The 9,572-nt window shown below is 48.0% G+C and overlaps 1 protein-coding gene across 1 annotated transcript; it reads left to right on the top strand.

Annotated features, from left to right (window-relative positions):
• The first annotated feature begins 3,059 nt into the window (after positions 1–3,059).
• PELI3 (pellino E3 ubiquitin protein ligase family member 3) lies at positions 3,060–8,696 on the top strand. Its single transcript, XM_015826467.1, has 6 exons — positions 3,060–3,211; positions 4,184–4,313; positions 5,653–5,754; positions 6,803–7,000; positions 7,161–7,349; positions 8,130–8,696. The coding sequence occupies exons 1-6, from the start codon at positions 3,060–3,062 to the stop codon at positions 8,694–8,696; spliced, it is 1,338 nt and encodes a 445-aa protein (XP_015681953.1).
• Positions 8,697–9,572: the final 876 nt, after the last annotated feature.

Genomic DNA, 9,572 nt, shown 5'->3' with positions numbered 1-9,572 from the left:
GCAAACACCTTCCTGGAAACCCCCACAAGGCTATATTCCCCTCTTGGTATTTTCCATATTTTAATATTTTTTTAATTTTTTAAAAAAACCAAAAACACCAGCCTCGAATACTGTGGCTTTGGGCCCCACAAGTATTTCTTCCAAAATTAAAATACGAGCTCTGTTACCCATATCTGCTGTTTGGGGAACCAGCCTGTTTCCCCCCCAGCAGCCATTTTGTGACAGTGCCCACAAATGTCCTCCGCCTCCACCTCCTCCTACCCCCAAAGATTGAGGACCCTCCAATCGAGGCATTCCTAAAAGAATCTTTTGATTTTCAAGGGAGATACCTTTACTTTTTAAAGGGAATGAAGTTAACCTTTTGAATAATTGACCATTCGCCAGAATGGGGGTTTCTCTCCAATGGATGATGATAAAATAAATCTAATATTTTTTGGGGGGTGGGGGGGGAAGATCTTTGCAACCCAGCCTTGGTGGTGGGGGGGTGTTTGTCGGCAGGGAGAAATTTTGCAGCGGCAAAATAGACATGAGTCTAATGTTAAGAAAAGGCCCAGCTACCAATTTGGGGATCTGTAAATCAAAAGGTAATAAGAACAAACGAAGTTCAGGATCCTCGCAAGCAAACAATGAAGGTTTGGTTCCGTTGCTTTGTGGCTGTGTTTCCCCCCCCCCCTGAAAAATAATAATAGAATAGAATAGAATAGAATAGAATAGAATAGAATAGAATAGCTTTATTGTCATTGTGTAACTCACAACGAAATTAAGTATGTGAAGACAGACGCTGATATTTTCTCTGTATTCTGCAATCTGTGCAGAAAAATTTGAGTGACTAAAATCACCTAGTTGGTGCAAAGCCATTTACGTTCTGCGTGTTCTCGTTGTGTTCCAGATTGGAGGGGGAGGAGGGGTGTAAATGCAAAAAAGTGTGGCCCTTTGCAAAACCCACATTCTGTTTTCTTAAACTTGGGGGTTAGGGAAAGGTGGGGAAAAAATTTCTGCGTGTGTGGAGGGCACACCGCAGCTGGGTCCACACAACCTGCAGTTGTGTGCCCGAATTCAGCCGTCGTTCAGAACGGCAACCCATCGCAAAGCACCAGCCATCCAACAGACTCGCTCACACTATACTCAAAGCCAGGAAACAAAAAACAAAAAAAAATACAAGACACCCAGGTCCAAACCTCTCCAGCTTTTGTCTGTGTGAATGCAAAGCCGTTTAGATCTTTCGCTCGGTTGCTTAGGTCGTGTGAACCCAGGAAAAAAAGATGCAGGTTTTGGCAAAGTGAGCCCAGATCCAGAACAGGAGGTGGTTGGATTTATTTTATTTTTATTATTATTATTTTTTAAATGTTTTGAAGCCTCTAACTGCTTCCTTTTCTGGTGGGGACCAGGATGGAGAAGAGGATGTTGCCTTGGCAACAGAGGCATTAAATATCTGAAATGCTGCCGTAGTAACAGTGCGGAGGTAGTTTAGGACTGTCGCCATGGCAACTTTCAGGACTGGGAAGAACCCTTCTGAAACCCGGAGATTCTAAATGTGTTTACAATCCTTAGAGGGGGAAGAAAAAGAGAAAAAAAAAATTCAATATCGCAAATCAACAAAGCCATGCACAGATGGGAAGAATTGCTTGGCGATGACATGACGTCCGGTCTTCGTGAGCTTCTGAGCATGTCTAGAGCACCAAGCTAGGCCAGGCTGCTCTCTGAATCCCGGGGAGTAAATTTCGGTCCAGCTCAACAGATAACCTCGTCTTAACGACCACAGATGGGGCCAGAATTTCCGTCGCTAAGCAAGGCGGTGGCTTAAGTCAGGTGCGCCGGCTTTTATGGTTTATTTATTTATTTATTTATTTATTTATTTTTGCCACGGTCGTTAAGCGAATCAACTCCTGCTGTTGTGTGAATGACGCAGTGGTGAGGGTCAGGGTTAGGGTCCCCCGACGATTTTGCTCGTCGGAGGGAAAGATCGCAGGTTGGCCCAGGCAGGGCCCGAATGTTTTGATCGCGGGACCGTGTGGGGATGCTGTGACGGTCGTAAGTGCGAGGAACGGTGGTGAGTCACTTTTTTTTCAGCGCTGTTGTTGCAATTTGGAAGGGTTCGCTAAATGGACGGTTGCAAGTTGGGGATGACCGGAAGAGGTTTGGATTCAAACGACCCGGGTTTTGCGTTCAGAAAGATGCCAGGCTAGGTGAGGATAAGGCCCGAGTTCAAATCCTCCTACAGCTACAAAAATCCCTGGAGGGGGTGGATTCTGGGGCAATACCTCTCTCTCAACCTACCTTCCAGGGGTGTTGTTGCGCAAGGACAAACTACATCTTCTGCTGTGCTAAGATAGAAGTGCTTAGGATCTAAGAAGATTAACCTCTGACCTTTGGCTAATCCTGAGTCGCTAAGCCAGGCCAAAGCTGGTTAATATTTGGATGGAAGACCAGCAGAAAAAGCAGATTGGGAAGTCCAAAAATTTATTTCCAGTGTCCAAGTCAGTTATTTCTCAACCTTGACAGCTTTAAGATGGGTGGACTTCAACTCCCAGAATTCCCCAACCAGTATGGCTGGCTGAGGAATTCTGGGAGTTGAAGTCCACTCATCTTCAAAGCAAGCCGACTGGGGAATTCTGGGAGTTGAACCCCACTCACCATAAAGAAGGATGACTGGGGAATTCTGGGAGTTGAAGTCCAACCATCTTAAAAAGTCAAGAAACACATCCAGATTGTCCCCGGGAGCTGATCCAGACTGGCCTTCAGTCCTATATAAACAGAATGACCAGAACCACAGATTCAGCTAGGAATAATTTTATTAAAAAAACTGCCTTAAAAGAGAACAGTGCTGCATCACTTCTGCATGATCGATTGCCAAATTTACCTTGCGAATTTGCAAACCGCGTTCCTTTGTTTTATTCCTTTTTTTTTTGGTCTTTTCTCCGCGCCAAAGCGGACCTTTGCAAGACTCGAACTGCAGCCCGAATTTAAAGCAAAAGAAAGTTTGTCCCCCCACCCTGTACTTCTAGTTAAAATAGCTGCATTTTCCTCCCGATTCACACAACCCTTTTTTTCCCCCTAGGATGGTTCTAGAAGGAAGCACTGAAGCTGTGAGTTCTCATTCGCTTGATCTGCGACGGACCTGTGCCCAGAATGGGCGTTTTTACCCTTCGGCAGGGGACAGTCTCCTGTTAACCAAAAAAGCGGTGAAGTACGGGGAGTTGATTGTCCTGGGGTAAGTTAAACCATTTTTCCTAGTTTTTTTCCTAGGTTTTAAGTGACTGGAGGGTAAAGCAAACAGTTGTAGGAACTGGGAATATAACCTAATGAAAAGAAGGACTATGGGAGGGGGGGGATGACATGTTAGCACTGTTCCAGTATTTGAGGGGCTGCCACAAAGAAGAGGGGGGAGTCACCTCTTCTCCAAAGCACCAGAAGGCAGGACAAGAAGCAACAGATGGGAACTAGTCAAGGAGAGAAGCAACCTGGAACCAAGGAGAAACTTCCTAACCAGAAGGACAATTAACCAGTGGAACAGCTTGCCACCAGAAGTTGTGGATCCTCCATCCGTGGAGGCTTTTAAGAAGAGACTGGACAGCCACTTGCCTGGAATGGTATAGGGTCTCCTGCTTGAGCAGGGGGTTGGACTAGATGACCTCCGAGGTCCCTTCCAACTCTGTTATCCTATGATTCTGTAAGGGTCTCCTGCTTGAGCAGGGGGTTGGGCTAGATGACCTCCGAGGTCCCTTCCAACTCTGTTATCCTATGATTCTGTAAGGGTCTCCTGCTTGAGCATGGGATTGGGCTAGATGACCTCTAAGATCCCTTTCAACTCTGTTATTCTATATTGGTTTCAAACATCTCCACTGTAGCACATTTGTTTTTTTTTGTTTTTTTCCCCCCCCTTCGTTTTCAATATTTCCAACTTTATATCAGTGGGGTTTTTTTTTGTCTTGCACTTTTAAACTTCAATCCAAATTATTATTATTATTATTATTATTATTATTATTATTATTATTATTATTATTATTATTATTATTAATTTTAAGAAAATGGGAATCCGGTGAGATCATTGGGCTTGGTTGGCTGTGATAAGCGATGTTGCGTTTCATCTTGTCCAGGTTCGTAACTCCGGGTTGGACTAGATGACCTCCCAGGTCCCTTCCAATAACTGTTATTCTGTTACTCTGTCTCTCCCACAATGCAGGTACAATGGCTCTCTGCCTAATGGAGATAAAGGACGTCACCGGAGCCGTCTGGCCCTCTACAAGCGACCCAAACCCAACGGGGTCAAACCTGACATTATCCACCATATCTCCACCCCACTTATGTCCAAAGTAAGTCAAGTGACCCTCCCTGGTTGCAGATATGTCCCTCTCCCCCCTCCAGCAATGGGATTGCCAAGCCTCACTGTGGAGCTTTTTAAACCTCAGACTGTGTGAAAAGAGGGATTCTGAGCATGTGCAAAGTTCCTTTCCTGCCCCATCCAGAACCACCTCGCTGGCTCTGAATGAGGAATATAGTCAGAATTAAAAGGTAACGCTCGACTTACAACAGTTCATTTAGCGACCGTCCGAAAATTAGAACAGCCCTGAAAAAAACCACTTAGGACCGTTTTTCACACTTACGGCCGTTGCAGCGTCCCCCATGGTCAGGCGATCAAAATCCAGACGCTTGGCAACTGACTCGTATTTACGACGGTCGCAGCGTCCTGGGGGGTCGCGTGATCCCCTTTTGCGACCGTCTGACAGGCAGAGTCGACGGGGGAAGCCGGATTCACTTAACAACCGTGTTGCTCGCTTCAGAACTGAAGCGATTCACTTAACAACTGTGGCGAGAAAGGTCGTAAAATGAGGCAAAACTCACTTGTCTCACTTAACAACAGAAATTTTGGGCTCGGTTGTAGTCGTAAATCGAGGACTACCTATGCTAGGAGGACGGTAAAACTCAGGGCTTTGTCCTTCCCTGAAAGACAAAGAAAATGGGCAGGGGGGTGCAGAGCAGATGGTGGGGAGCATCCGCCATTTTGCTTTCTGTTCTGTTGCTACAGCGGGAGCCATTTTGTGAGCGTCCCCGCGGGCCCGGTTTCCCGCTTCCGAGTTGGAAACTTTGTCTGAAGGGCGTTTTTATGATTGAAATAGACGTTTCGTCTGGATGGGATAGAATTTTAATTCCATTTTATTCCATTTGAACCGAGGGGTTAATTTAGTTGGGTGCCATGAAAGTCGCGGACTTGAGAGAGAGAAAACATCGAGGCTGGATTGTGGGAGAACGATCAAAATAAAATGAAATACCGATTTGCAACCCCTGTTTTAGCGACTGTTTTATAATCGGTCCTCACACTTACGTCCAGCATCCCCACAGTCAGAGGATCAAAATTTAGACACTTGCCAATCAGCCTGAATGACGTTTGCAGCATCCCCGGGTCACACGATTGCTATTTGTGACCTTATCACAATCAAAATCAATGGGGGGGGGAGGCCAAATTTGCTTAATGACCATGTGATTCACTTAACAACTTAAGAAATACGGCATACAAAAAAATAAACTAGTTGTAAAATTGGGTGTGATTCACTTTAACACCCGCCTCGCTTAGCAAGGGAAATCCTGGCCACACGTGTCGTTGTAACCCGAGGACTGACTGTATTCCAACTTTTTCCTTGTCTGCTCCGACAGGCGTTGAGCGACAGAGGTCAACACAGCATCTCCTACACGCTTTCCCGAAGCCATTCGGTCATTGTGGAATACACTCAAGATGGCGAGACGGACATGTTCCAGGTACTTAACGTGCCCGGCGGAGGGAGCGAACACCTTTGCTGGCCCTCCAGAGATGACCTGAGGGAGGACAGACCAAGGGGAAGCTGTTTAGGCCCTATAAAAAGGCAAATTTTGGGGGGAGAATCACAGTAGACTGGGTGGCACAATGGCTTAGTGCAGGGGTAGGCAACCTTGGCTCTTTGATGACTCATGGACTTCAACTCCCAGAATTCCCGAGCCAGCCATGCTGAGGGGAAAGGGAGAGGTTTCCAAGCTGAGCCACGCTGGCTCAGGAATTCTGGGAGTTGAAGTCCACAAGTCATGAAGGGGCCATAGTTCCCCCACGCTGGCTGAGGAATTCTGGGAGTTGAAGTCCACAAGTCATGAAGGGGCCATAGTTCCCCCTTGCTGGCTGAGGAATTCTGGGAGTTGAAGTCCACAAGTCATGAAGGGGCCATAGTTTCCCCATGCTGGCTGAGGAATTCTGGGAGTTGAAGTCCACCAGTCATGAAGGGGCCAAAGTTTCCCTCATGCTGCCTCAGGAATTCTGGGAGTTGAAGTCCACCAGTCATAAAAGAGCCAAGGTTGCCTACCCCTGGCTTAGTGGTTAAAGAGACTGGGCTTGTCGGCTGTCCCGGTTCGAGACCCGAGCACCACATTACGGGGCGAGTTCCCATCTTCGCCTCAGCTCCTGCCAACTTAACAGTTCGAAATTGTCCCAAAGGTGCTTTTTCAGGAGGCAACTGGGCTTCCTTGCTTTTCTTTGAAGGCATTTCGCTTCTCCTCCAAGGAGCTTCTTCAGCTCTGACCGAATAGTGGGGAATGGAAAGGATTTATACTCCTTGCAGACTGCTGGTCATTTGCCTTCTTTGAGAGGGTCATTGAGGCTACTTTGGGGGTTTGTCTGTGTCCTTGGGGTTGGACTGCAGTGCTCATCTTAAATTAAATAAAAATCGGCCTTTTGGAGAGAAGGAAAAATGTCCACGTGGTGAAAAAGGAAAAACGCTCAGTTCTCGTTAAAAGTTTTAGTCCTTGATCGCGTCTCCCCACCCCATCTCTCTGTTCCCAGATCGGCCGCTCGACGGAGAGCATGATTGATTTTGTGGTGACCGACACCACGCCGGGGACAAACTCCTCCGTGGATGGACAGACGGCCCAAAGTACTATATCCCGTTTTGCCTGCCGCGTCATCTGTGAAAGGAACCCTCCGTACACCGCCCGGATTTACGCTGCCGGTTTCGACGCGTCCCGCAACATTTTCCTTGGAGTGAGTGAGTCACCGAGCAGCTCTGTGTGTGTGTGTGTGTGTGTGCACATATGTGTGTGTATGTTGTGTGCATGTGCGCACGCCTGTGCATGCATGTTGGTATAGTTGCATTCGCACAATACGTTAACCCTGGTTCCTAAATGGATCCTTTTTCTGGCAGGAGAGAGCCGCGAAATGGAGGACTCCTGACGGGCTCATGGATGGCTTGACCACGAACGGCGTGCTGGTGATGCACCCCAATGGCGGTTTTAGCGAAGACTCCACCCCGGGGGTCTGGCGGGAGATCTCGGTGTGCGGGAACGTCTATGCCCTGCGGGACAGTCGCTCAGCACAGCAGCGGGGAAAGCTGGTAGGTGGGCAATGCAATGGAGACAGACGAGCAAGAGCGGACTGGAACTCGAGTAGAACAGAAACAGAACCGAAACCGAAACAAAAATAGAATAGAATAATACTAGAATAGAATAATACTGGAGTAGGAATGGAATGGAATGGAATGAAATAGAAATTGAAATAGAAATAGAATCGGAATAGGAATAGGAATAGGAATAGGAATAGGAATAGGAATAGAATAGGAATAGGAATCGGAATAGGAATAGGAATAGAATAGGAATAGGAATAGGAATAGGAATAGAATAGGAATAGGAATAGGAATAGAATAGGAATAGGAATAGAATAGGAATAGGAATAGGAATAGGAATAGAAACAAGAATAGAATAGAAACAAGAATAGAATAGAATAATACTAGAATAGAATAATACTGGAATAGGAATGGAATGGAATGGAATAGAATAGAATAGAATAGAATAGAATAGAATAGAATAGAATAATACTGGAGTAAGAATAGAATAAGAATAAAGAATAGAATAGAATAGAATAGAATAATACTATAGTAGGATAGGATAAGAATGGACTGGAGTGGAGAGCGAAGAGGAATGCAATGCAATGTAATACAATGATTCAGACAAATTTATATCTAAGTTATAGTCACTAAATGAACTGTTGTAAGTTGAGGACTATAACTAGTCAATCCAGGGCATAAGCGTGGCGGGAGCCTCTCCTTTAAACTCTTTGGCGCATCAAATGTGGCCACGGCATACGCTAATCTCTCTTTCCCCCCCCCCTTTGCCAGGTGGAAACGGAGTCCAACGTTCTCCAGGACGGCTCCCTCATTGACCTCTGCGGGGCCACGCTCCTCTGGCGCACCTCGGAGGGGCTCCTGCGCACCCCAACTTTGCAACAGCTGGAGGTGCTGCGCCAAGAGATCAACGCCGCCCGGCCCCAGTGCCCGGTGGGCTTCAGCACCCTGGCGTTCCCCAGCCTGGCCCAGCGGGGCGTGGTGGAGAAGCAGCAGCCCTGGGTCTACGTCAACTGCGGCCACGTCCACGGCTTTCACAACTGGGGGTTCCGTAAGGAGAAAGGGGGCCTGGAGCGCGAATGCCCCATGTGCCGGCGGCTGGGCCCCTACGTGCCTCTCTGGCTGGGCTGCGAGGCCGGGCTGTATCTGGACGCCGGACGGCCCACCCACGCCTTCTGCCCCTGCGGCCATGTCTGTTCTGCGAAGACTGTCCAGTACTGGTCACAGATCCCACTGCCGCACGGCACCCACGCCTTCCACGCTGCCTGCCCCTTCTGCAGCACCTGGCTGACCGGCCAGCAGGGTTTCGTCCGGCTCATTTTCCAGGGACCCCTCGATTGAGTTGGAAAGATGGGGGGGCAGCCCGGCCTGCCTGGCGTGGGGAGACGGAGAACAAACCACAAGCTCCGTTGGGCCGCCGTGGACCACTCAATCTCGTCATTTGATTGTATTAGACTGTGCATCGGCCGGACGGCCAACGCATCTCTTCCCCATCTGAGCATTTGGGGGGGGGATTAGATTCCAATTTGGGGAGACAGATTCTCCTCGGTCTGCCTCCCCGTCCTCACCCCTCCCCATGGCCCAGTCGTTCCCTTCCTGTCTAGAACTCGTCTTCGCTGCTCCGAGAAGCAGAGGTTGGCACCAACCCAGGATAGCTGGGATTCTGAATTGGGACTGCGTCGTTTTGGGGTGCAGGGGCTACGAAAGCCAGCCGATTATCTTCAAACAGGGTATGAATCGACAGAGGAAGCTCGAATCGAAACTCCGTTGCTTGGGCACTGTAGGCGATCTGCACGCTGCCGTTGCGATTTCTTTAACCCAGGTTTAAGGGCGTTGTGTGAACCCAGCCTAGATCCGTGTTTGGATCGGTGGGGGCCCAGGAGAGCTTTGCTGTTGCTAACACAGAGATATATATATATATCCATTATACTGTGTGGGTCTCTTATTTGTGTTCCGTCTGAGATTTTCTCCTGCCTTTATTTTGTACAACTCAAGGTGGCATACATAAGGTGCTTCCTTGTAGCGGCCCCACCACAATCCTGCGAGGTGGGTCAGGCCAGAGGTCTTCAAACTGAGCAACTTTTAAGACTTGTGGACTTCAACTCGCAGGGCTGGCTGAGGAATTCTGGGAGTTGAAGTCTACAAGTCTTAAAGTTGCCACGTTTGAAGACCCCCTGGGTTAGGCTAAGAGAGGGGGACATCCACCCCTCTTAAAGC

Source organism: Protobothrops mucrosquamatus, unplaced genomic scaffold (genome assembly GCF_001527695.2).
Source record: "Protobothrops mucrosquamatus isolate PMUCROS unplaced genomic scaffold, P.Mucros_1.0 scaffold3146, whole genome shotgun sequence".
NCBI lineage: Eukaryota > Metazoa > Chordata > Lepidosauria > Squamata > Viperidae > Protobothrops > Protobothrops mucrosquamatus.
This window is presented reverse-complemented; position numbering and strand designations above follow the sequence as displayed.

What these genes read in the sequence shown, in the direction of transcription:
- PELI3 (XM_015826467.1), top strand. Translation starts at nt 3,060, where the DNA reads ATGGTTCTAGAAGGAAGCACTGAAGCTGTGAGTTCTCATTCGCTTGAT. An exon ending in GCGAGACGGACATGTTCCAG is followed by an intron (nt 5,755 to 6,802) that starts GTACTTAACGTG and finishes CTCTGTTCCCAG; the next exon opens with ATCGGCCGCTCGACGGAGAG. An exon ending in CACAGCAGCGGGGAAAGCTG is followed by an intron (nt 7,350 to 8,129) that starts GTAGGTGGGCAA and finishes CCCCTTTGCCAG; the next exon opens with GTGGAAACGGAGTCCAACGT.